At 44.1% G+C, this 26,834-nt stretch overlaps 2 protein-coding genes across 10 annotated transcripts in view; both read right to left on the bottom strand.

The window, feature by feature from the left end:
* Nucleotides 1-26,834, bottom strand: part of ZNF385C (zinc finger protein 385C) — a 160,071-nt gene that overhangs the window by 35,830 nt on the left and 97,407 nt on the right. The gene's annotated exons all lie outside the window — the stretch shown is intronic.
* LOC310692559 (uncharacterized protein C17orf113) lies at nucleotides 11,949-21,764 on the bottom strand (the record flags this gene model as incomplete). The annotated part of the gene is given in 9 exon segments (XM_083473507.1): nucleotides 11,949-12,092; nucleotides 12,096-12,150; nucleotides 12,152-12,407; nucleotides 12,410-12,922; nucleotides 13,259-13,268; nucleotides 13,364-13,453; nucleotides 15,953-16,347; nucleotides 16,350-16,456; nucleotides 21,760-21,764. Coding segments are annotated over 9 exon segments (1,575 nt in total).

Raw genomic sequence — 26,834 nt, forward strand, 5'->3', positions numbered from 1 at the left:
TATTACCTCACCCACCTCAACTGCCCATCCAAGGTTATCCCTTGTCATTTTGGTCCTCCCAACTGGCTTGTGAGGCAGTGATGGGCTGAAAGATACTGAGCGGCCTAAGCTCAAGGGGGAAAGGTCTCCTCACCAATAGTCCAACTCTAATCTCAACACACTAACATGGCTCTCCCACACAAGAAAGCAGAATACAAGCTAGAAGTGAATGTGTACATAATTACTGTATTTTTCCAAGTATAAGACAATGGTTGTTGTTGTTTTTTTACCAAAAACAGGTTTTAAATTGGGGCTCGCCTTATACACGGGTAGTGCTGAGGGGTGTTTTCTTAATTTGGAGTCCCCCAAAATAGGGGGTGTCTTATACATGGGGGGCGTTTTATACACGTAAAAATATGGCATATTGTAAGGTTTGGAAGTAAATTTCTGCCTAACACCACTGACTAAAGCAAATCTCTAGGGTGCGACTACCATTACTTCCTTGTTTGTGGAACATGTGTTTTGTTTTGTTTTACTTTTTCAATTTCAGTAACTTTATTGTTCTAGCCAAAGGCCATGATAAACCTGCAGTAACAGTTCAGTCTTACCTTGGAAATTGAACGGAATCCATTCCGGAAGTCTGTTTGACTTCCAAAATGTTTGACTTCCAAGGAGCGGCTTCCGATTGGCTGCAGGAAGCTGCATAAGCCACACCGGACGTTTGGCTTCCGAAAATCATTCGAAAACTGGAACAATCACTTCCAGTTTCCGATTGTTCAAGAGCTGAAACATTTGAGTTTACAGGTGTTCGGCTTCTGAGGTTCCAATGTACTGATAAAACATTTTAAAGCACCAGTAGTACCACTATTTAAACCTACTCTGACCCTCATTTCTGTGTTACTGTATAGCACTTGGATCAATAGAAGAAGTCTGAAGTCGGACAACCTTTTAATTCTAGTAACAGCTCTCTGTTGGCAAACATGAATTAGAGAGCAAAATTTATAACCATACATCTGGATCCTGAAAGGTTAGTTCGATGCTGTCTCTCTGGTCACAATTAAACAGGTATTTACAACGTAAACCATTTCCTAAATCCAGGAGAGCCCCTACAATGGCTTGAATTCCTGCTTGCAGTTCAGATTCTGCTTTCATTATTCTGTTGGATTTCTTCACTGGTCAGTTATAAACGACCATGTGTACAACATCTGGGGACATATTTCTAGAAGAATCATAATGGGAATTTGGACTTTCCCCCTGCCGCGTGCCTGTGCATCCGCCACCAAAATTTGTCCCCCACATTTACAGACGTCACACGTACACACCGTGCAGTGTGCCTCTGCCAACACAATTTGTGGTGCCTGGTCCCGTCATGGGCAATTTTCTGGGTGCTTGGGCACCCAGGACTCAGCGCCTATGTCCTAATGTAAATATTCACTCGCCCCATCTTCCCTAGCTGGGGGGGGGTGCCATTTTGTGGTTCGCCTAAGCCAGGGGTCAGCAAACTTTTTCAGCAGGGGGCCGGTCCACTGTCCCTCAGACCTTGTGGGTGGCCGGACTATATTTTGAAAAAAAAAAATGAACGAATTCCTATGCCCCACAAATAACCCAGAGATGCATTTTACTTAAAAGCACACATTCTACTCATGTAAAAACACCAGGCAGGCCCCACAAATAAACCAGAGATGCATTTAAAATAAAAGGACACATTCTTCTCATGTAAAAACACGCTGATTCCCAGGCCGTCCACAGGCCGTATTTAGAAGGTGATTGAGCTGGATCTGGCCCCCGGGCCTTAGTTTGCCTATCCATGGCCTAAGCCCTAAGGTGCCAAAATGTCTTGGTCAGGCCCTACTCCACCATGGCAACCTACTTAGGAGCTCCTTGTTCTCTGTGTCTTGTCACCTGCTTCTGATCACTCTCTGATCTCTTTGGCTATCGCCCAGCATCCCACAGGCTCTCCACAACACGGCAGAGGTGGCAATGCTTGATTAAAAAATTTTCCAAGCCAGAGACTCACCAAACAGCAATTCCAGCACTTTGCATAACTCCTTGCCTGCTTCCCAGTGTTAACAAATGTAGAATTATGGGGAATGAAGCATGCATACACAAAACCTTGCTCAATTTGCACAATTCATAAAAGCCAGAGGCTTCTGATCTTCTTGTCCTGGAATCTACGGTGACACATGACTTTTCCTGTCTCCATGTTTAAGTACAGCTCCAAACTCCTTTCTCCATAGTTCCATGAGGAATTGGGAGGAGGAAACGGGGACCACAAAATCCCACATTCTGCAAGTTCTATCAAAGCACCCAAAACGTAGTTGGTAACAAAGCAAATTCAATCTGAGCAAAGGGGGGGGGGGGAGTACCCATGTGCATAATTTAGTTCAATGCAGTGGCTGAATTAGAAATGTTATTGCAGGATTCCTGAACCACACAAAACAAAGTTATTGTATTCCTCCACCAGTGATTTGCTGTTCCCTCTTGGGTGCCCACTCAAAGCTTTTGCTGTTGTCTTCCTTTATATGTAAATATGTGAGCAAGCAGCACTTATCACTGTAACTGAGATCATCTTGCAGTGTAGGCAGCCAAAGGGATTCAATTTTTTTGTATTAAAACAAATCCCATAACATTTCTGATGGTTAGGACCAGGGGTCAGTAAACTTTTTCTGCTATGGGCCGATCCACCATCCCTCAGACCTTATGGGGGGCTGGACTATATTTTTTTTTGGGGGGGGGGCGGGCGGAATGAACGAATTCCTATGCCCCACAAATAACCCAGTGATGCATTTTAAATGAAAGGACACATTCTACTCAAGTAAAAACACGCTGATTCCTGGACCGTTTGCAGGCTTAGTGATTGGGCTGGATCCAGCCCCCGGGCCTTAGTTTGCCTACCGATGGTTAGGACACTGGCACCATAACAACATTCTCTCTCTCTCTGCCCCCCCCCTTACAGAATTATGGTGCAAAGTTTTTATGATGGAAAAATCTAACAGGAGTGCTAGAGGACAGGCTACTTATTGCATGTCTGCAGCAAGTTTTAAACCTTGAGCCTAAGAGATACTAGGCAGGCATTCAGCCTGTATGCCACCAAAAAGCTCTAGCTGGAGTATAGGGTAACAAGCCAAACCAGCAAATGAGGCACTTGGAGAGCAATAGGCCAAATTAGGCCAGGTGGTAAGGCTGATCTCTGTGAAAGCTTTCAGTTCAGATTTATCTAGTCTGGGCTATATGAGGACTCGCCTGCTACTCCTATTTCTTCCAACAGATCAACCTCGCCTTATGTCACTACACTGAATTTTGCCTTGTTTCCAGGACCTTGCCTCCTGCCATGAGACCCAGCTCTGACATCCTTCCCCATGCCGTTAATAGGGAGCGATTTCTCTGTGATGAGGATATTAGTGTGGCTGGATGGAGCACAACTAAAATGGCTCTCCTAGGGGACTTGGACAATTTGGGGACAACCCGTTCTTGTCATCTAGAATATTGTGATCTACATGGCATTATCTTGCATGCCTCTTTTCGTTGCTCTTACAGTCCTGCAGTCTGGACGAAGCACCTCAGTTTTTCTCAGGCAGATGATGACCCCCTGCTTTCATAATACCAGCACCAGGGGGCATTCGACAAAGCTGAATTCCAAGAAGATTCAGGACAGACAAAGCAAAATACTTCTCCACACAGCGCATGACTGAACTATGGAATTCACTTTTAACAGGATGTGTTAATGGGTATCAACTCGGAAGACTTTTCAAAAAGTATTAGACCAATTCATTGAGGGCGGAGTTATCTCTGTTATACTTCCACTGTCACAGGCGGTAGGCCTTTATATATTTGTTGGGGAGAATATTGTTGCACTCAGGTCTTGCTTGTGGGTACCTGGTGGGCCACTATGAGAGAACAGGATGGTGGGCTAGAAGGCCATTTGTCCTAATCCAACAGGATTCTCCTTATGTTCTTATTAAAAAGGGTTCAAGAGTGCTACTTCTTCCCTAATTCGAGCTCAGTAACAACACTCAAGGCCCTGCCCACCTCACTGTTTTGGGTAGTGCTAGGAACCTGCCCTGGACCATAAAGAAGGCTGATCGCTGAAGAATTGATGCTTTTGAATTATGGTGCTGGAGGAGACTCTTGAGAGTCCCATGAACTGCAAGAAGATCAAACCTATCCATTCTGAAGGAAATCAGCCCTGAGTGCTCACTGGAAGGACAGATCCTGAAGCTGAGGCTGCAATACTTTGGCCACCTCATGAGAAGAGAAGACTCCCTGGAAAAGACCCTGGTGTTGGGAAAGATGGAGGGCACAAGGAGAAGGGGACGACAGAGGACGAGATGGTTGGATAGTGTTCTCGAAGCTACCAGCATGAGTTTGACCGAACTGCGGGAGGCAGTGAAAGACAGAAGTGCCTGGCGTGCTCTGGTCCATGGGGTCACAAAGAGTCGGACGCGACTAAACGACTAAACAACAAACAACAGCAACAGGAACCTGCCCCCTCTCCTCTTCCTCCAAGTGTCCCCATTTTCCAAGGGAGACAGTCCTGGATTTACAGAAGCTGTCCCGGTTTCTTATTTGATCCCGAGATGTCCTGCTTTTCCTTAGGATGTCCCTACTTTCATCAGAGAAATGTTAGAGGGTGTGGAGTTACGTGACTCCCAAGCCAAGGCGATAAGTAACTAGACAACCTTTAGAAGACATCTGAAGGCAGCCCTGTATAGGGAAGTTTTTAAAATGTTTAATGTTTTATGATGCTTTAAATATGTTGGGAGCCACCCAGAGTGGCTGGGGCAACCCAGTCAGATGGGTGGGGTATTATAACAACAACAACAACAACAACAACAACAACAACAACAACAACAACAACAACAGAATAGGATGTCCCTATTTGTTGCAACTCCCACCTGGGAACCAATGTCGCCACTGTGGAAGGACATGTGGGTCCAGAATTGGCCTCCACAGTCACTTGTTGTTAATACCGTGTTTACGGAAGACAATCTTACTCGGCTACGAGTGATTGCCGATGAAGAAGATCCCTTCCCTTCCCCACCCCTCCTCTCCAGGTTTTGTTTTCTTCAGGTATCCCTTTTCCCTTCAGCTCCTATACCCAACCATCCCAATCCGATGCAGTATCGCTGACTTTCCTGCTGCGCTTGTCAGGGTTCCCTCAATTCTCCACCCTTTTCCTCTTCTGACTCACTCGTCTGCCTGCCATCCAATCCCAGAGAAGTGTTTATATATATTCCCTTAGGGTGTGCATAATAATAATAATAATAATAATAATAATAATTTATTTATACCCTGTCCATCTGGCTGGGTTTCCCCAACCATTCTGGGTGGCTTCCAACAAAATATTAAAATACAATAGTCTGTTAAACATTAAAAGCTTCCCTAAACATGGCAGATGAAAGTGATTGACTATATGTCATTGGCGGAAATGACGAGCAGAATTCGGGACCAGGGAAAGGAGACTGCGGAAGAAGATTGGAAGAAATTTAAGATCTATCTTAAGGACTACTATAAACTTGAGGAGGTTTAGAATGTCGAGATTCTACAGAGAGAAAGGGTTGCAGTAATATAAGATTAGAATAAGAAAGGACTATGACGAATTAGAGTTGAAAAAAAATATTTATAAGTTGCTATAAAATTTGGACACGAGGATGCAGAAAGGGGAGGTATGGGGAAGTCCGAGGAAAGGAGTTTATGAAAAGACATTATGAAACTATACTTGTTTGTTTGTTTGTTTTCTTTTTTGTGTTTGTTTGTTATAAAATTTTTTGTAAAACTAATAAAAAATATTATAAAAAAAAAAAAAGCTTCCCTAAACAGGGCTGCCTTTAGGTGTCTTCTAAAAGTCTGGTAGTTGTTGTTCTCTTTGACATCTGGTGGGAGGGCGTTCCACAGGGCAGGTGCCACTACTGAGAAGGCCCTCTGCCTGGTTCCCTGTAACTTGGCTTCTTGCAGCAAGGGAACTGCCAGAAGGCCCTCGGCACTGGACCTCAGTATCCGGGCAGAACGATGGGGATGGAGACACTGCTTCAGGTATATTGGACCGAGAACATTTAGGGCTTTCAAGGTCAGCACCAACACTTTGAATTGTGCTCGGAAACATACTGGGAGCCAATGTAGATCTTTCAAGACCAGTGTTATGTGGTCTTGGCCGCCGCTCCCAGTCACCAGTCTAGCTGCTGAAATTCACATGTCATCCACATGTCAGCAGCACTACATCACGTCCACCGTGTCCGTTTGTGTTCTGCCAAATTGGTTGCCACGTGGAGCTGTCAAGGAACTATATGCTTTCCCAGCGTTAGCACTGGTAACATATAGAACCCAACAGTGGTGAGGAGGCAGAGCCTTTATTGTTAATGCCTCCCATTTTCTATATGACAAAAGTCTATGAGAAAATGGGAGATAACCCTCCCCACTACATAAGATGCATTCCTTTTACCTTCACAGTTGCCATTCACATCTACGTCAAAATGCAATCTACCGTAATTACTCGAGTCTAATGAGGCATCGAATCTAATGCGCACCTCAATTTTCAGAACCTTGAAACCAAAAAAAGTATCTACTGGTGAAATGTGAAGGTGCCATTGAATCAAATGCGCATCTCAATTTTCGCAACGTAATTTTGGCCAAAAAGGGTGAGCATTAGATTCGAGTAAATATGGTATATTCTTGCAGTAAGCGCAAAATTTTACATTTGGATGTGATAACTGTATTCGTTTTTAGAATGATTACAGCACATGTCTTGCTTCCTCAAAACATGAGTGTTTACTATTTTGGGCTCCAGCACATGTTAGCAAGGTCACGAGATTCAGTCCTAGTTACCAATAAATCAGACTATAAAACATACTGTATGTGTCTAATGAGTAAGAATTAAGTACATATACTACATAAACTAGAAAACGTTAGACATCCAGACGTAATGAATAGCTTAGTTATTCAGTAACATGCTTGGAGGGTAGATTTGATTGGATAGTGCAGCAACAATATGGAATGAACTCTGTCTACTTCTCAGGATAGGCTGCTGACCTCAAAGTTAGCTACTTCAACAAGAAGACTTCAAAGGGGGACTAGAATTCAGTAAAATTCAACTTGATTCCATTGATGCCAGACTCACTCGAGAACGAAGGTATATTTGTCACCTATAACGGACTGGCTTCAGATGGCAAATCAGAATAGCAATAAGGACTGTACTGTCATCAGTTGCTGCTGCTGTGAACAAGATTCTTATTTTCCATTTTGGTTTCACACAGAAATGTGTCAGACTTACTGCAGTGCCACCTCCCATGCCCTTTTGATCCAGTATGCACTGATGGCAAACTTTTCCATCCACTATCTTCACGCATGTATGTACTGTATAGGGACGTGGATGGCGCTGTGGGTTAAACCACAGAGCCTAGGACTTGCCGATCAGAAGGTCGGCGGTTCGAATCCCCGCGACAGGGTGAGCTCCCGTTGCTCAGTCCCAGCTCCTGCCAACCTAGCAGTTCGAAAGCACATTGAAGTGCAAGTAGATAAATGGGTACCGCTCTGGCGGGAAGGTAAATGGCGTTTCCATGCGCTGCTCTGGTTCGCCAGAAGCGGCTTAGTCATGCTGGCCACATGACCCGGAAGCTGTACACCGGCTCCCTCAGCCAATAAAGCGAGATGAGCACACAACCCCAGAGTTGGCCACGACTGGACCTAATGGTCAGGGGTCCCTTTACCTTTACCTTGTGTACTGTATAGGGACAGGAGTGTGCATTGCACACATAACATGTTTCAGCTTAGGACCAAATGGGCTCTAGTCCACAAAAACTCAGGCTGCAAAAACATGTTAAGCTTTTAAGGTGCTACCAGACTCTTATTGTTCCTTCTTCACAAGTGACCAACCAGTGACCAACACTTTCCCAATTGCCTTGGAGGAAGAGTTGGATATATTAAATAAACAGAAGAAGCCATTCTGCCTGTGGGCATGCCTGTTGGGTGATTCTCTACTTCCCATTTCTAGGTCTCATTCAAAACAAGGTTAACCTTTTGGGTTATTTTTCAAGCAGGCCTGTGCTTCTTAGCCTGTCCTCTCCTCTCTCTCCCCGACTGCAATTTCTTGTCAGCGATAGTCCAATGCAGCAGCTGTGGGATGTATTTTTAGCAGTTAATTTAGACACTCAATTAAAAGGATTTGCCTCAACAAGAACGGTGAGGTCTTCGGAGACCTGGATAGAATGACACAATCTTAGTGGAGACGAGCCATTTCCTTGCTCGGCTTCAAAGAAGGAAGGAGCCTGCTGGGTAAGGAGGTTGATATTAGTAGAAACCATCCTTTTTTCCGATTATTGCAAGCTGAGCCCGATGGCAGATGAAAGGGAACGAGGCCAGGTGTGAAGACTGCACTGGTGCTTGGATTGACATTCTGCTCCAGGAAGACTCAGGGTTGGATCCGGAGAGCCTCTTGTGGGAGAAATTGGTGGGCAGTGATTTCCCCACCCTCTCCTTTCCTTGGCAGCTTCCCACATGCCCCCTCAAAGGTTCCCTCTGCTGCCATTGACATCTTTCTGGAGTGCTTGCAAGACAGAGCTGTTCCACCAGGCCTTTGGCCAAGGCACAGCATGACCCCCTCCTTTGGAAATCCTCACAGAACTCTAGCCCAATGGTTGCCATTAATTTGATTTTGAATTGATTTTAGAATGAATTGATTTTAGAATGCTGTATTACTTTTACTGTTGTTAGCCGCCCTGAGCCCGGCTTCGGCTGGGGAGGGCAGGATATATATCTATCTGTATCTGTATCTGTATCTGTATCTGTATCTGTATCTGTATCTGTATCTATATCTATATCTATATCTATATCTATAATCTATATCTCTATCTATCTACCTACCTACCTACCTACCTACCTATCTATCTATCATCTGTCTATCTATCTGAATAGTAATAATTATTATTTTGCAAGCTGGAGCAGAGTATACTGACTTGGATCTATAGATTAACATACAGAAGGGAGTGAGCTGAAGGTGACTTTCCCAACCCTGGTAGCTACCGAGAAAGGATCTCCTAACAGTTGGGGGGACGGGACCCTGTATAATGGGGTGCACCATGGCATGGGGGCTGAAGGGGAAGATTGTGGAAAATCAGATAGCGGCTCCTGTGAGTGGCCTCCACCCAATTTTCTAGAATCTCCCCCTGTTCCCCAGCACTAAAGCCCCCCCCAATTCATATTGCCTTGTTTTTGGAGTGTCCTCTTTAGTGTTGCTCACCAGGTGGCAACTGTTTTGCATGGGTGGGAGGTGTTGCTTGCTTTTTCTTTGTAAGAGCGGAAGACTTTTAAATTTTTTGCCCAGCATGCTTCATAACTGGATTTACAGTTTTATTGAATTTTATTAATTGAATGGCTGCAACTCCTGTGATTTTAGGGCTGGTATTTATTTGCCTCCAGACCATCAGCTTTCACAGGCAATAGATGTGTTATTCTAAGCTGTGTCATTCTCTTTCCACCCCCTCCTCCCACCTCCAGAGAAGAGAATCATTGTTCTTTCCCTCCCAGGTAGGCGAAGGTTGCATGGAGAGTGATGGGGTGCCTCTTCTTCTCAGCTGCATCCTGGAAACACACAAATGCCCACACAAACACAAACTCATACACCACCTTTCTATTGGGGGCAGCACACCACAGCCTCTGCTAAACCATCTGAGAGTCCTTGGCCATCATACTGACCCCAAAACCTCCTGGACAGACTTCTCCAGACCAGCCCATGCACCACGCTTCCTCACTGACAGCAACGTTCTCAAGCCATCCCCTTTGAGCCAAAGTCTGACTGCCTACACTGGCAGGCCCCACAAAGAAAGAGGCTGGAATGGCAGAAAAAGGACAGGATATAGCATGGTGGGATTTGCAACATGAATGGCAAGAGGTTAGGTTAGAAGAAGAAGAGGAGTTTGGATTTGATATCCCGCTTTATCACTACCCGAAGGAGTCTCAAAGCGGCTAACATTCTCCTTTCCCTTCCTCCCCCACAACAAACACTCTGTGAGGTGAGGGGGGCTGAGAGACTTCAGAGAAGTGTGACTAGCCCAAAGTCACCCAGCAGCTGCATGTGGAGGAGCGGAGACGCGAACCCAGTTCACCAGATTACGAGTCTACTGCTCTTAACCACTACAGCACACTGGTTATCCTCTTCCCTATTTGTGTTCTGCTGGCAACTGAAGAATCTCTCTTTAAGCAAGTTGTTGTTGTTGTGTTATTCCTTAATTTTATTTATTGACTGCTAGCTTTGGCTCTTTGTGTTCTTGCTCTCTGGTACTGCTTTTAGTCTGCCAATTGTGTTTTAAGGACAGGCTTTTGCTATTTTTGTGCTTGGTTTTTTTAAGAAAAAAAAAATTCTGTAAATCTCTTGGATCAACTTCTTTTTTGTTTGCGGGGGGGGGAGTGGGATTTGCATTTTTAATACAACTTTATTTATTTAACAAAATGTGTACACCAGTTGGTTGTAGAAAGTCCTCTAAGTTGTATACAAGCAAATAAATTTAAATGAATTGGAAAGGCTGTTTTAGGTCATGAGTAGAGAGGATTCCCAGTCCTGGAGTAATGTTGCTTCCAGACAACCTGTTTATTGACTATTTATCCTGATTTGTTTGCAGGAAATTAGATGACTCCGCTATTTAAGAAGCATTCCTTCTGCATTTTCCTGTTACCTTTCCTTGTTGCAAAATAAAAAATATAAAAAATCAAAAAAAAATCTGATCATTAGGCGGCAGAGGGTTGGTTTTGTAAGACTTTCCAATCAACTAAAACTCTGCAACCTGAATTTGCTAGTATGTGATCAAATCCCATCCAAAAATAGCAGCCTGGAAGTGCCCAAGGGTTCTGCTCCCAGCATGAAAAAGATCAGTGACAATTACAGAGACAATTATAGATGAGTTCATCCTTCCTCTCCACCCACACCTAGAAGGTTATGTGGGTGTCTCTTTCACCTTCCAGAATTTTGCAGAAGGGGTAGCTGGTATCTCCTGCTCTACAGTAAGGGGACAGATTTATTGACGAATTCTACCAGATGAGAGGAACCTTTTGTCCTCCAGATGTTGCTGAACTACAATTCCCATCACCACTGGTCCTTGGCCATGCTTGCTGGGGCCGATGGAAGATGTGCTTCAGCAAGCCTGGAGGGCCAAAGTCATAACTTACTTATAGCAACTTACAGGAAAGGGCTCTGTAAACTCAGAAAAAAAAGTGACCTTAGGAGAACTGGGGATAAACCAGAAGACACATCCTTCCCTCTTTTTTCAGTAATAACAGACCCTTTCCAAATGCAGGAAATTCATATTGGGACTAGTTATACACAGAATTTGGGAACCTGAAACTCAGTGCAGTTAAGGATGGGGTAAGATAATTGTTTGTTGGGTAGGAAAAGAAGAGCACATTGACCTTTAAGTACTTTAGTTAAAAATGTAAGGCACTCCATTCTCTACCTTGCCCCTCAGTCCAAGTAATTTTGGCAAAATTTAACACTTTCACAGAATGCTATGGTTCAGTTCAAGTTGTGTTCCTAACATTCCTTTCTAAACCTTACTTGGCCTGTGCCATTTGTTGTTTAGTCGTTTAGTCGTGTCTGACTCTTTGTGACCCCAGGGACCAGAGCATGCCAGGCACTCCTGTCTTCCACTGCCTCCCGCAGTTTGGTCAAACTCATGCTGGTAGCTTCGAGAACACTGTCCAACCATCTCGTCCTCTGTCGTCCCCTTCTCATTGTGCCCTCAATCTTTCTCAACATCAGGGTCTTTTCCAGGGAGTCTTCTCTTCTCATGAGGTGGCCAAAGTATTGGAGCCTCAGCTTCATGATCTGTCCTTCCAGTGAGCTTATATGCCTGTTGTCTTTGTCCATGGAGTTTTCTTGGCAGGGATACTGGAGTGGCTTGCCGGTTCCTGCTCCAGGTGGATCACGTTTGGTCAAAACTCTCCACTATGACCTGTCCATCTTGGGTGGCCCTGCACGGCATAGCTCATAGCTTCTCTGAGTTATTCAAGCCCCTTCGCCACAGCAAGGCAGTGATCCATGAAGGGGCCTGTGCCATTAGAAAGTCCATTCCTCTCATGCTTTCATAATATTCAATGGCTAAAGTGAAATCAAACTTGTTGAGGGTTGGTCAATCAATGGGAATGCTGGAGAAGCCCTGGTCTTCTTTTGAAAAGCCCCACTGGGAATTGCATTCCTTTGTTGATTTTGTCATACAATGCAGAGCCAAAAGGCATCACCAAAGCTATTGCAGCCATGATGGCAAAGTCTGGGAACAAGTCATGCATCTCAGAATTCCAATATTCCAGCTTAGCACAAAGGTCTTTGTAGGAAAGCTGGTTGAGGCTAAATACTACCTTTTTAAAGAAGGGGCAGTCGTTCAGTGCTCGCTCGAGTCTCACCACACAGGAATACGTCTCCAAAAGGAAGTTCAGTTCATCCGCACATAGCTCCCAATTTCCTCTAAAAAGTGAGGATAGCATTTGGGGTTAAATATGGTGGAGAAAGTGTTTATCATTTCCAGAGAAGTGCACCACATACTCTTTAGGAAAGTATCTTTGAAATGTTCAAATTTTGTCAGGCATGCCTTGGAACAGTCAGTCAATTCCACACCTTCGTCGCAGGACCAACTCCGTACATTCTGGTCCTCACAGTGGTGCTGCTCATTGTGTTCATTAAGGAACCCTTTGAAGTTGTAACCATTAGTTTTGATCTGGTTTTGGAGGCTGATAATGGTGGCAGAGACAACAGGTTTCAATATGGAGAGATCAAAGTTCTTTAGCTGGAATAATTTGTTCAGTTTCTGGAAAACGGGCAAGGTGTCTGGAAGCAGCTTAGTGAAAGCAAGGGAACTGAATTTCTTCAGCTCCCCACAGAGACCAAATGCCAGTGGATATCTCTCTGACTCGGCCTCCAGTAGACACAAGAAGGCTGGCCAAGAGGCATCTATAATCTCCACAGCTGGCAAGATGGCACTTTAGTGGATAGTCCTTGACCTTTCCATGTTTACTTCACAGAACTCAAAGACATTCTGCAAGTGCTGGATGCTATTGTTTTCTGCTGTGAAGCTGGCACACACGACTGTGGTGCATAATCTTATATCTAAGATTTCCTTTGATGCCAGCAGCAGACCGCTCCACTGGTAAGTGAGGAAGTGTATCTCAGTGAGAAGAGGAAAGCTGGACTTCACCTTAGATCCCACACCACAGTGTCTGTGGGTTAACAGGGAGGAACCTCTAGAGTTTCAGCCATGCAACTTTCATGGTTGGCACACCTTGACTGCTGTGTAGCCCTCACTGTCTGGAAGCTGAATGATGCCAAGGAACATGATGGAAGTTTGGCCTTCAAGGGGGGGAGCTGGTGGTGCTAAAAAACAACAACAAGGTTTCTTCATTTCAGTGCATCCAGTGTCTCTTTCACCACTAACCCGATGAAAGGTGATATCTTCAGACTAAGCTTGTCTTCATTGTGTAGGACTTTGGCAAAGGCTGTCTGGTGTCAGAGAGACGAGGACCAAAGTTCGGGGGGGGGACAGAGTATGTGGGGGGAAATGCATATATGAATGCTTAGAACGAGTTTCAACTTGCAGAAAACTCAGGTTCTTTAGAAATGAAGTGATCCTCTTAAAAATATGTAGATTGTTAACAGGAAAAAGAAATTTCTTCTTTTTTGTATCTCTGATTTCGCTTTCCTTGATGATTTTAGGCTATAGGCTCATCCACACTTACATTTTGCCCTGTGCTTTCTAGACACCTTAAAGTGCCGTGTCCAAGCGCTCCCCCTGCCCCGCCCCCGGTGCTTTCCCCACAAAAACTCACTCTTTAATGCTGAATCAGAGCAAACAGCAAATTGGGTTTTCCATGGTTTGCTGTTTGCTCCTATTTGCCAGTAAAGAGTGAGTTTTTGTGGGGAAACTGGGGAAACCCACCTACAAAAAAGCACTCAGACATGGGCTTTATAGCACGAACCTGTGCCTGGAAATGTGGCACAAAATGATGTCTGGATGAGCCCTATGCCACAGGGTCCTGTGACCACGTTGCCTCCCCTTTGAAAGTTCTTTTGCCTTGCTTAGGGCAAGAATTATGATGGCCAGCTAAACCTTCTTTGGTTTGTGACAATTATATCTAGCAGAGGATGATATCAGTTTGCACACACATCCTGCAGTGATAGAGAAACACTACTTGGGGTATGTGGTGATCCCTGTGGGGCAAGACGACATGTCACCCCATTTTTGTGATCCATACAGGAGGCGCTAGGAGACCCAGTACACTCTTCTCCCTTCTCAATATACTGATCTTTATTTCACAGGCTCAAAATATCCAGGTGCACTGTGGATTTATTTATTTTTAAAGGGGGGTAATTACTTTCAGAAAGCATGCCAGCCTTGTGCATCTCACTACCATGGAAAAGCAGGATTGTCCAATTTTATATGAACTTGTCTCCATTTGCAAACCAAAGACTGGCCATTATTGCTCATTTCACCAGTTCCTTCCAGGAAATGCTGCTCCAAGGTCTGGGTACATTTCATTCCATTTTGTTGAAATATTTTAATTACTAACCCTACCCGCTCCCTCCTCCTTCTTTTTTTTAAAAAAGCAAAGTCTGCAGGATAGTGTGTGTGTGTCTCTGTGTGTGAGTGAAATAGAGAGAAATCTAATTAGCATGTTTATCTTCCATAAAACAGAGACCCTTATTTATGCAAAACAACTGGCAAACGCTCAAGATCAGGCAAATTAATTTGATTTTAATAGGCATGAAATGCTGGTAAAATTAAAAGATTTCCCCCGTTCTTCCTCTTCCTCTGAGCTCTCGTTGCTTTGGCTGGGTGACTATGTTCATGGACTAGCTGAGAATGTGGAAAAAGAATTTGCTTTAAAAAGGAAACCTCCGTAGTCTATTATGCTAATTTAAGTTGCTTTTCTCATTACAGGGCTCAGTATTTAACTATTATGGGCTTCTTATTTAAAAAGAAAAAGTCTCATTTTTGAAGACTCTTTACAGTTCTCTATGAAACTGTTAAAAGCTTCTGGTGTAGGCACATTTAGATGATTTAGAACCATTCGAATTTGGGTTCAGGCCTGGCCATGGAACTGAATTGGCATTGGTCGCTCTGATGAATAACCTCTGTAGAAAGGACGACAGGAACAATGTGACTTTGCCCCTGTTTCTTGATCTCTTGTTGGCCTTTGATACCATCGACTACGGTATCCTCCTGGACCGGATCCAAGGAATGGGAACTAGGTGAACTGTATTACAGTGGTTCCAGTCCTACCATTGGGGCGATGTCCAGAAAGTAGCATCAAGAGAGTGGTTTTCACCCCAACTTAGAACAAACCCATTGAAATTAATATACCCTAGTTAACCAGGTCCATTAATTTCAGTAGGGCTAATCTGAGTGTGACTAACAATGGATACAACACCTCGTCTCTAACCCTTCTAGCAATGTAAGCTAAACTCTGTATTTTCCCATTCCTCTCTAGCAATGCAAGGCATACTGGTTAAGAATATGGGAATTATGTATATATGAATTCGTGTGTGTGTGTGTGTGTGTGTGTGTGTAATAAACATTTGTAATAATAATACTAATAATAGAATTTTTAAAAGAACATGGAGACAATACTGGCCTAATCTTAACAAGGTTGTTACAAGGATTAATACTCCAAAGTAAATGTTAAAACGTTATCACTGCCAGCACCCCCTTTTTTTTGTTTCCCGAGTAAGTAAAAAAAAACCCCTAAATAAACTGAAGCTCAATAAATTATGCAAAAGAAATTAATGCCAAGAAACCTTTGTTGCACATTTTATTCCAATCACAAAATCTGGGTTTTCTAGGCAAAGATTTTGGACACTTCTGGAATACAGAATGTGTATACTCTCTCTCTCTCTCTGACACACACACACACACACACGAGAGAGAGAGAGAGAGAGAGAGAGAGAGAGAGAGAGAGAGAGAGAGAGACCACTTCAAGCAGTGCACTCAGAGATATGCACCTGTGTTGCCCAGATGCCGGTGGAATGGCAGTATCTGCTGTGCTCACAGGTCAGCAGTGCTGGGCAGACACTGAACTTCTGCAGCTCAAGCAAAGAGGAGTATTTCTCATTGGAAACCTCCTCCTTGGCCATCCAGTTGACTGTGGTGAAGACAGCTACCTTGATAGGGCTGACTTCCGCTTTGACATCTGAATACAGCTCCTGGCGGCTTTGCACCTGTGTCTCAAAAGCCAACTGCTCCCTGTTGCCTGCCAGGGCCTGCTGGTGAGCCCCTGGGGTGACATGATGCAGGAGGGCACAACGCTGGAAGTTATCTATGCCCACAGTGAAGGCCTTCTCAGCTTTGCAGTGCTTGTTTCTCGCAAGGGCCTGGCGGCACTTGTTGCAGAACATAGCTTTCGTTCATAGCGAAACTGCAACCAGGTGAATTTGTCCTTCCAGTGCTCAATGAAATACCACTTACACTTCTTATTTGAATCGGATGTTTCCCAGGCGGCACCAGAGCTTGCCGGGGAACCAAACACTATGGAGGAAGAACTGAACTTTTGTTTCCCTTGCAGGAGGAGAAGCAGCCTTTTACATATAATTTAGAAAAGAAGGCCTATTTATCACTTCCTTGGTTTGACTGGAAATGAAAGATAAGGGGGAAAGGGATTAAGGAACTGACAGATCTTGCCCAACTTTTCCAGTTAGCTATCTGTTTGAATGGCCAAAGGCATCAGACAGAGAACTATGCATTGTGAACAAACATAGGACACCCTTGGATGGAGCAATCTTTTACAGAGGAAATTGATCAGTGCCGAGGTGTACTGAAGCTGTATCATTAACCTCTATTTTATTTGGCATTTGTTGTCCATCAGGGTTACTAATCTGTGCTCCAAAACATGCAAAACTAGATTGGGGGCAGGGGGACAAGGAGGAGTGAACCACTGCAGGCAGGGCCCAGTGAAAACATTTTGTGCAAAACGGACAGGGTAATGAACAGGTGCTGCACAAGAGATTAGTAGTGCCCTTGAGCAGGTCTCGTTTCAAGGTGAGTTGCCCACGGACGGAGCTTCCTGCTGGATTCTATCCCCTGGTTAGCATCGGAACGATTTAGGAAACTAAAGTAGCCAACAAAAATTTGTGCGTGTCTGAACCTCCAGAGGTTTGAGTACAGTTAAGGAACGTTAAGGAAGTGCTTGCCCCAAATTCTGCATGGAGCAGGAATGAAGGACCTGAATTAAGCTTCATCCCATGCCTGCCGAACCACAGATTTCTGCGCCAAGAGCTTACTGCTGTCCAGCAGCACACCTTTGAGCAGAACCTCTCCCCTGAAGCAATAAAGTGCATCTCATGGGCAGCACCATTGACTGCCTCATTTCAAAACTGAGAAGATGTGGATTAGGCTGCTTCCATATTCCACTTCACTCTGGCATTTTACCATCATACTGTTGACAGTGTATTAACTTATGGTCTCTGTGTGTGGTTTGGGAGCTGCACGGTCAGGGAAAAAACAATGTTGTCCAGGGTTGTAAAGACTGCAGAGAGAATAACTGGATGCACTCTTCCCACCTTGGATCAAATCTATGCTTCCAAGTGCCATAAGAAAGCTGCAGAGATAGTGCAGGATAGTGCGCACCCCCGAAATAATCTCTTTCAGCTTCTGCCTTCTGGAAGAAGGTACAGGGTTATAAAGACTAGGACTAGCCGCCTGAGAAACAGTTTCTATTCAAATGCGATTTTGGTTTTAAATGCAGTGTAAGGTAGTCCCTATGGGAGTATATTGTATTTACCGTATTTTTCGCCCTATAGGACGCACTTTTCCCCTCCAAAAATGAAGGGGAAATGTGTGTGCATCCTATGGGGCGAATGCAGGCTTTCGCTGAAGCCTGGAGAGCGAGAGGGGTCGGTGCGCACCGACCCCTCTGCTCTCCAGGCTTCGCGGACCTCTCCGCAAGCAGTGGGAACCCCGCGCCTGGGGGGGGGGGAAATAATTTTTTCCCCTTTATTCCCCCCCCCCAAAAAAAACTAGGTGCGCCTTATGGAACAGTGCGTCCTATAGCTATCTGCTGAAAATCACTGCCCCTTGGGTGCATTAGCTTGGCAGGAAGAACAGATGTTATGTTCACTGCCCATTACACAAGACTGCGGATGTCACAATTCCACCACGAAAGTACAGAAATCTGTGCACAGCAAAGAATCTCAGCCTTGATCCTTTCTTTTTAAAAGCATCATTCTAGCCTTCACGGCTGCAAAGTCCAAAAGTATAAAGGCAATGCTTTAGCCCAGAGTGGTGGAGGCTGAACAGGATTTCCAATGGTTGCCCCGTAACGTATTCTTGTTTTAAACGTTTTAGCCCGATTCTCTGCTAATCACAGCATCTGAAGTGGCTGTGGGATCCAAGACATCAATAATAGCAAAAGCAAAATCAACCATGCATAATAATGCATAATCACAGGTTGCACACAACTCACAGATTACTGCTTTCCTCGAGTCCAGAATTTAGATTTTATTTTATTTTTTGCTTCTATCGTAAGAAGCACACAACTTCTCCCCGTAAAAAAAGCTGAACCCTATTTCAGACAGGAGCATCTGAAAAAGAGCCTAACGGAGAATGGAAGAAATGACCCTTCTTCCATTGGAGAAAAGGATGCACAAAGGCTAAAGTAAGGGTCCTACTTTGTTGTATGTTCCAGGGGGAGCCCTGGCACTAAAAACAAGAGTCCTGGGTCTCAGTTCAAGGGTCAAAAGGAGTGAGCAAAGGGAATCAAGCATTCAAATGACCTTTCTAGCTGAAAAGCAGGAGAGACTGGAGGATAAATCAGGGTGGACTATAAGCTGCTAGGCAGGAAAACTTGCAGTAGGTACAAGATGATGACATCTATTGGACTGTTAAAATATTGTATATGCTGCAGAAAAGTAAGAAAATCAGTTTCCCGCTTCAAGCAATATCTTGGGATCAAACTACAAATGAAGCTGGGAGATCGGGAATCAAGTACAGTGGTACCTCGGGTTAAGAACTTAATTCGTTCCGGAGGTCCATTCTTAACTTGAAACTATTCTTAACCTGAGGTACCACTTTAGCTAATGGGGCCTCCTGCTGCCACTGCGCCACCGCCACACAATTTCTGTTCTCATCCTGTAGCAAAGTTCTTAACCCAAGGTACTATTTCTGGGTTAGTGGAGTCTGTAACCTGAAGCGTCTGTAACCCGAGGTACCACTGTATTTTTATGAGAGGGGTTTTGTTTTTGTTTTTGGGGTGGGGGACCCTTTTCTTCTCAGGCTGTTCTTGTGATGATTCCCCCCGCCCCAAACCACCCTGCTACCTTACCACCCACGTTGGCAAGAGCAGGTGAGACACAGGTGAGAATTGGAAAGCAGCTGTGTGGGGAGAGGTTGATTACAAAACGGCCCACAGGAGAAGGATTAAAGTGCCTCCGGTGCTGCTGCAATCCAATCTGAAGTAACCCACCCCCCACTTCCTTCATTAAAGCAAAACATGGGGAGATCAACTGTGGATCTCCCCATGCCACATGCATTTTGGCTCCACAACAAGGTTAAAAAATATGGGCAGATTCTGCCTTTTTCTGACAGCAGCTCAGGCAAAACTTGCTTCTCAAAAGGATCTGAAAACTCCCCCCCCCCCTTCTCTGACACACCTCCTTTATGACAGGTGCATACCGTAATTATTATTATTTTTTGCAAAGCTGACACTGGAAAACTTCGTTGATTTTTTTTTAAAAAATAGTAAGTAGGAACAAGACAAAAGTCACAATAAAACGCATACACCCACATTTCATCCATTCATCCCCTCTCCCATCAGAAGTGTATAGTGGTACCTCAGGTTACATACGCTTCAGGTTACAGACCCTGCTAACCCAGAAATATTGCTTCAGGTTAAGAACTTTGCTTCAGGATGAGAACAGAAATCGGGCTCCGGTGGCACGGCAGCAGCGGGAGGCCCCATTAGCTAAAGCGGTGCTTCAGGTTAAGAACAGCTTCAGGTTAAGTACGGACCTCTGGAACGAATTAAGTACTTAACCTGAGGTACCACTGTATTCCCAATGCGTTTGATCTGCAAAGCCTGCATCACAACTGTCTTACCCGCAGCCCAACGACCCCCTTTACTCTCCCAGTTTTCCTCTGCTGAAAATAAATCAGAGAATTTAAGAGGCAAGGGGCATGGAACATTGCAAACTAAGCCCCTGCCTACATGCCATTTGTAAATGATCTTCTTTTTCTCAAATACACACACACACCTCTCTATCCGGCTATGGAAGCTGCCATATTTTCACTCTGTGGTTCTTTTTTCTAGTGCTTGCTGGCAGATGAAGTGGCCACTATTGGAGCCTAGGCAACTGGGAGAGGGGAATAGCACAGGGAGAAGGAGCAGAACTTGGAAGGTGTTCAGTACTTGATTATTTGGGTTGCCCACAGAAACATTAAGAAAAGTATCGTTTCCAAGAAATAACTGCACCACTCGCTTCAAGACTCCTGAGGCCTCAGTCTGAGTTCTGATGAGGATACTGCCCTTCGAGAAAGATTGCAAGAAGACCCCTGAGAACATGAAAACATTGAGAAGAAAATCCCCAGGTTGTAGCCTTGTTGAATAGGGGAAAAAAACCCAAACACAATGATGGCCTGATGTCCCTTGGCTTGGGTGTATGAAAAACTGATCAGGAGGTTAGAGAATGTTGTTTGTATGGAGGACAAAGGGAGCACAACCTATTCCCAGTCCCAAAACACTCCATCACCTCAACACCACACATTCAAAGCAATATTTTAGCATTTATGGCTTCCCCAAAAGAATCCTGGGAATGGTAGTTTAAAGGTTCTGGCAGCTGTTAAAAAGGTAAAGGGACCCCTGACCATTAGGTCCAGTTGTGACCGACTTTGGGGTTGCGGTGCTCATCTCGCTTTACTGGCCAAGGGAGCCGGCGTACAGCTTCCGGGTCATGTGGCCAGTATGACTAAGCCATTTCTGGCGAACCAGAGCAGCGCATGGAAATGCCGTTTACCTTCCCGCCAGAGCGGTACCTATTTATCTACTTGCACTTTGATGTGCAATTCCCAGCACCCCTAACAATCTACAGTCCCCAGGATTCTTTGGGAGGGAGCTGTTCAAGTGGTGGTACAAAAATGCTGTATGTGATGAATACAGGTCGGAACAGAAAACTGCTGCCTGATTCCAGATTCTCGCTATGAAGACACACAGACTGATGGGAAACTGAATCTCTTTTCTGATTTTGGGTGCTCTTGTACCAACACCAGTCTTGCTATAACTGTTTAAAAAGGTCTCTAAAATCTTAGGTATGTTATATTTTAGATATGTATTTTAAAAACAGCAATTATTATTTTTGAACACACTAAGAGAACCACCCCAACCTCTCCTCCCCTGTTACCCTGCCCCCAGCCTTACCCTTTGCAATTTGTCACAAAAGAGTTTAATGAAATAGGACACAGCGACGCCAGGCACGGAACTGCTACTCTGCCGCATTATGTGCTCCTATCACGTTGAGAGTCCACTCCTTTTTTAATAATGGGCCACCACATCTCCCAAATTCTCAGGCCATTCTGTGAAAACTGTGCCCCTATACCTTGAGCATCAGGAAACAGATTTTTGGGAGCCTTCTGGTTACGCCAGCTTCGTAGAGGCAGAATATGTTTTTAGCCTGCCTCACGTGGTCCCCAGTTGCAGCCGGCTCAGTGATCCGTGCTGGTGACAGCAACTTCAGGGTAGCTACGGGAGCTGCTGGCCATATTCTGTCAAGCTAGCATAGAGAAGATGCTGTGTTGAAACAAAGAATGCTTCTGACAAGGATACTCCATTTTGACTGCATCCCCATCTGCCCAGCATGGACTTGGGTGACTTCTCCTCAAAACGGAAACTGCAAGAAGGGTGCGGAAGTGAACATACGTAAATAGCAAGCTGCCTTGTATAGAATCTGCCCATGCTGCCTGACTCTAGCTCTCTATGGTATCAGACTGGGGTCTTTCCCAGGCCTTCTTGAAGAGGCCAAGGATTGGAACTGCAACCTTATTCATGCAAAGCACATGCTCATACCTTCCAGCATTTCTCTGATGAAAAGAGCGATGCCCTATTCCATAATAATAATGATTTTATTATTTATACCATACCCATCTGACCGGGTTGCACCAGACACTCTGAGTGGCTTCCAACATATATAAAAACATAATAAAACATTAAACATTTTTAAAAAAACCTTTCCTATACAGGACTGCCTTCACGTGTTTTCTAAAGGTTGCATAGTTACGTATCTCCTTGGCTAAGGGTTGCATAACTTCATACCCACCAACATTTCTCCAATTAAAATAGGGAAATCCTAAAGAAAAGAGGGACATTCCAGAATCAAATCAGAAACTGGGAGGCCTTCTGTAAATCTGGGACTGTCCCTGGAAAATAGGGACACCTGGAGGGTCTGCAATGCTCCATCAAGGACCAACTGGAACAGAGATCTGGAAATGTATTATCAGGCTCCAAAATAGGGATTTTCTGAGGTCTCCAGTGGGCACTGGGGGTAGAAAGTGTGAGCATCCTTGCACTACAGTATGTGGTTATGGCTTAGGTGATTTGAAAGAATATTAAAAGGGGGGATAATTCCAAGAATTTATCTATAAACAGCCAGGATAGCTGCAAAGAAGCATTATACCTCTACGTATCAAATTGGGGGTGGGGGTGTAGTGTTGCACAAAGCCTACAGTCTCTGCTTCTGGATTTCCACTGCTGGGGAAATGTTGCTGACAGTGGCATAGCGTGGGTTGTCAGCACCCGGGGCAAGGCAAGTAATTTGCACCCCCTAACCCTAACCCCCCAGATGTTGCGGCCGGTGCGGCCGGCCCCCCCTGCACCCCCCACGCTATGCCACTGGTTGCTGAACCAACTGGACCTTTAGTCAGATACATCAGGACTCTTTTTATGCAAATTCCAGCAGAAGCACATAGCATCATTACTGGATCCCGGAGAGAAATGGCTTACATGGGATCCGAGTCCCTAAAGGATTGTGCAAGCTGAAAAAGAAGAGTTTGAATGTATGTCTGCAAAGACTTACATTGGTTTTATAGTACCATAGCAATGGCAAGAGGAAGAATGACTACTGGGAGAAGTACAGACAGAAGAAGAAGAAGGAGAAGAGTCTGGATTTGATATCCCGATTTATCACTACCCAAAGGAGTCTCAAAGCGGCTAACATTCTCCTTTCCCTTCCTCCCCCAAAGCAAACACTCTGTGAGGTGAGTGGGGCTGAGAGACGTCAAAGAAGTGTGACTAGCCCAAGGTCACCCAGCAGCTGCATGTGGAGAAGTGGAGACGGTTCACCAGATTACGAGTCTACCGCTCTTAACCACTACACCACACTGCCATGGTGTTTCTGCAGCAGCACTACCAGATGCTTTCATTTGCCCCAGTTGCAACAGAGCATGTTTCTGCCACATGTCTCTACAGTCATAGAAGGCACTGTAACTCTCCAACAATCCGACTTCACTTCCAAAGGCGCACTCCTCCATTGTCTCCCAAGACAGACAGATACCAACCACCTTACCATCTCCATGAGGAAGCTAGATACTGACGTTCTGTGAGCAGAAAATCTCTTAAAGATAAATTTCAGCACCTTTGCCAATCTATAACTCCCAAGAACCACAATTCTGCTTTCCCTGTGCTTAGAAGCCATGGGTCCGAGCAGTTTTCTGTTTGCCACACTGCTTGCCCCAGGAAAACGCGCTTTTCAGCGCTGAATCAGAGCAAACATCAACCCATGAAAAACCTGGTTGACATTTGCTCCAATTCAGCAGTAAAGGTCGGGTTTTCCCGGGACAAAGAAGTAGGACAAGTGGAAGTCTAGATGAGCCCTTAAACTGGTACAAAAATCAGTGCAAGTTTCTACTGAAAATATGCTGAGTGTAAGAAGAGTAAGTACCATTTTTAATGGGTTGGTCCAAAATTAGTTGCCCTTTCTGGGCTGATGACCAAGGTGAAACCCCGACATTCCCAAATATTCTACAAAAAAAAAAGCAAGAACCACAAGGTTTTAGGTCTGAAACCAGTGGTCCTAACTGCAATCAACAGAGCAATCCTTACAAATATAGCTGGAAGCAAACCCTACTGAGTTTCCAAGGTGAGGGGTATAGGATTGCAGCCTCACATTCCACTGATAAGCTCCCCACTCACAACAAGACAAGTAAGGTAGACAGAGTTTGGGACGTAGGATTTGAAGCACCTGGGTGGCGCCCCAGGATTCAAAGGAGATTAGTGTCCTTGATAGGCCCAACACATTGCTAAAACCTTCAGCATTCACAGGAACCAATGGACCAAAAATTTGACTCATCTGTGCTAAAGAATGCATCTCTGTGACAGGTACATAATGTGGAACTCATCAAGAGAGGGGAGCAAGCTTAATCTTGACCCGGGGCAGGAAGAACTAGGAAACTCAAAAAGAGGAAAAAGGAAGAGGTAATTGTCCAATTCAAGCTCAGTCTCTTCTAACCCCTGCAGCAATCTTGGTCTCTGTTTCCACCAATTTGTTTTTGTGGGGATGGGGAGGCAAAGAGGGAGAGGCTGTGCTTCATGAGAAAGTAAAAAAAGATACCCCTTCCTTTCTTCCCTGGATCAAAGATAGAGGATACAGCTCCCATTCTGGGAAGGGTTTAATCTGTAAATTATAACTTTCTCAGTTTGTTACAGCCAAAAGAACTACTGGATGGAAAGAGAAGGCAGAAGGTAGACAGAAAGATACTGTACTTTGCAATGGCAACGGCAAAACACTTTGAGCAGCTTAGACGCCATTTCTGTGCTGGATGGTCCAAAGGAATCAATCATACAAGAGCCAAGCTCTAAAATATTATAGCTCTTGTCCTTGGGTTGGGTATTATTATTATTATTAAGCTAAATTATCTCTGTTCTAAAGGAGATTGCTAGGAGCTAGTCAACAGATTTATGAAACACCTTTTCTCAGGGTGCCTGTTGAGTGGCTGCAATTAGCAACCAGATGTTCATGTTGAAACATTTCCAATAGATATTCCCTTTGGGGTTTTAAGAAAAGGTGAAAACCCCACTAAGCTAAAATGTTGTTGTTGTTGCTGCTGCTGCTGTTGTTGAGTCTTCTGATCTAATTTTGTTAAGATAACTATTAAATGGATAACCTTAATTAACATTAAGGCTGAGAACATCACATATATTTTAAAGCACCCACACAAGAATCCTGAGAATTGTAGTTTGCCCCTAACAGAGCTATCGGTCCCAGCACCCTTAACAAACTACAGTTCCCAGGATTCTTGGGGTGGGAAGAATGTGTAAGCATGCTTTAAATATATAGTCTGCAAACAGCTGTAGGCTTAGTGAAACACTGACAATTCTCTAAATAACACTGAATTTCTGGCAATATCAGCAATTCAAAGATTCTGAAGAAAACAGTTTTCTTTGATATAACGTTAGAAAGTTTTGAATATTATCCTTGCCTGGGAAATGATCTATAATGAATTGGGGAAAAATGTTTAAAAGCACTTTCCCAAAAAACCAGAGTTGGGGATAATTCAGACTGAAATCCCCAGAAAAAGTTATTTATGTATGCAACAACTGAGGTTGGTGTTTTGTAAGCCCAAAAATGGAAAACCCAACTGAAGAAGAATGGCAACTTAAGTGACAGAATATGCACAACTTGCAGATTTAACATATAGAATAAGAGAACAAGAAGAACATACATTTAAAGAAGACTGGAAAACGTTTATTGAATATATGGAAAATAATTGTGTACAGCTGAAAATGATGGCAGCATTAAGATAAATTCAACAGTGCAAATATGTTTTGGTGGATGTAATAAACTGAAAACTGATTGGTATCGTTTTTGTAAAATATGCAGGGATTTAAGATATGTAAAATGAACCATGGAAAGAGAAGATATCTTAAGGATGTAAAATGAGCATTTGAAATTGTAAAACAGAAAATTTAATAAAAATTATATATATGAAAAAGAATACTATCCTTGCCTGGACAGCAGGATTTATTCCCCTAGTCTCCTAAATCATCTCTTTAGGCAAGGTCGTTTGATGCATAATGGCTAGGCAAAGCAGCTCAAAACTCATTTTCGCCAAACACCATCACATATGCTCCTAGTTACAACTTCATCTTTGTGGACTTTGCTGCAAAATTTCAGAAAATGCTGGAGGGTGAATATCTGGAAGCATGGTTAATTCCGACAGCATTATGCAGAAAACAAAGTCATATTGTATAACAAGACAGAAGAATTATGCTAATCCCTCTAGATCTGCTGCTCCATAGAAGAAGTCTGCCCAAATTGCTACAGGAGAGTTTCTAATTCAACGGGAGCAGAGAGTGGGGGACTGGTTGAGGAACGTAGGACTGAATTTTAAGGTCCCAAGCCTTTGTTTCTTTCTCTCCCCAGCCCCCTTCTCATGGACTTGTGCGAGTGCTCAGTCGCTGACGTTCTGGCAAACCTCAGAAGGTAGAAAATATTCCTTCCACCTACAGCAGAAGTTTAGAATCATTGAATTTTAGAGGTGAAAGAAGCAATCTAGTCCAACCTCCTGCAGTGCTGGAATCACAGCCACACTGCTTCATTTCCAATTGGTGCACATCCTGTAACTTCCTGCTGAAATCCCATAACTTTTCATGCCACAAATATTGGTGGGTGAGGTTAAGGTAAGATGGTTGCTCTGCTTTAGCTGCGCTGGACAGCAATGTCGTGGTTACACTGGGGAAGCACCACAGAACAACTAATAAAACAGAATAATGAATCCACCAAGAACATGTTGCAGAATACACCTGCAATAAAATAGCTGTCTAGAGGGACTCTTCTTCAAGCATAATCATCAGTACATAGCTTGGTTACAAGTGATGAAAATGTGTGCAGCAACTACCAACGTAAC

This window comes from Podarcis liolepis (genome assembly GCF_965112155.1).
Source record: "Podarcis liolepis genome assembly, chromosome: 13".
Classification (NCBI taxonomy): domain Eukaryota; kingdom Metazoa; phylum Chordata; class Lepidosauria; order Squamata; family Lacertidae; genus Podarcis; species Podarcis liolepis.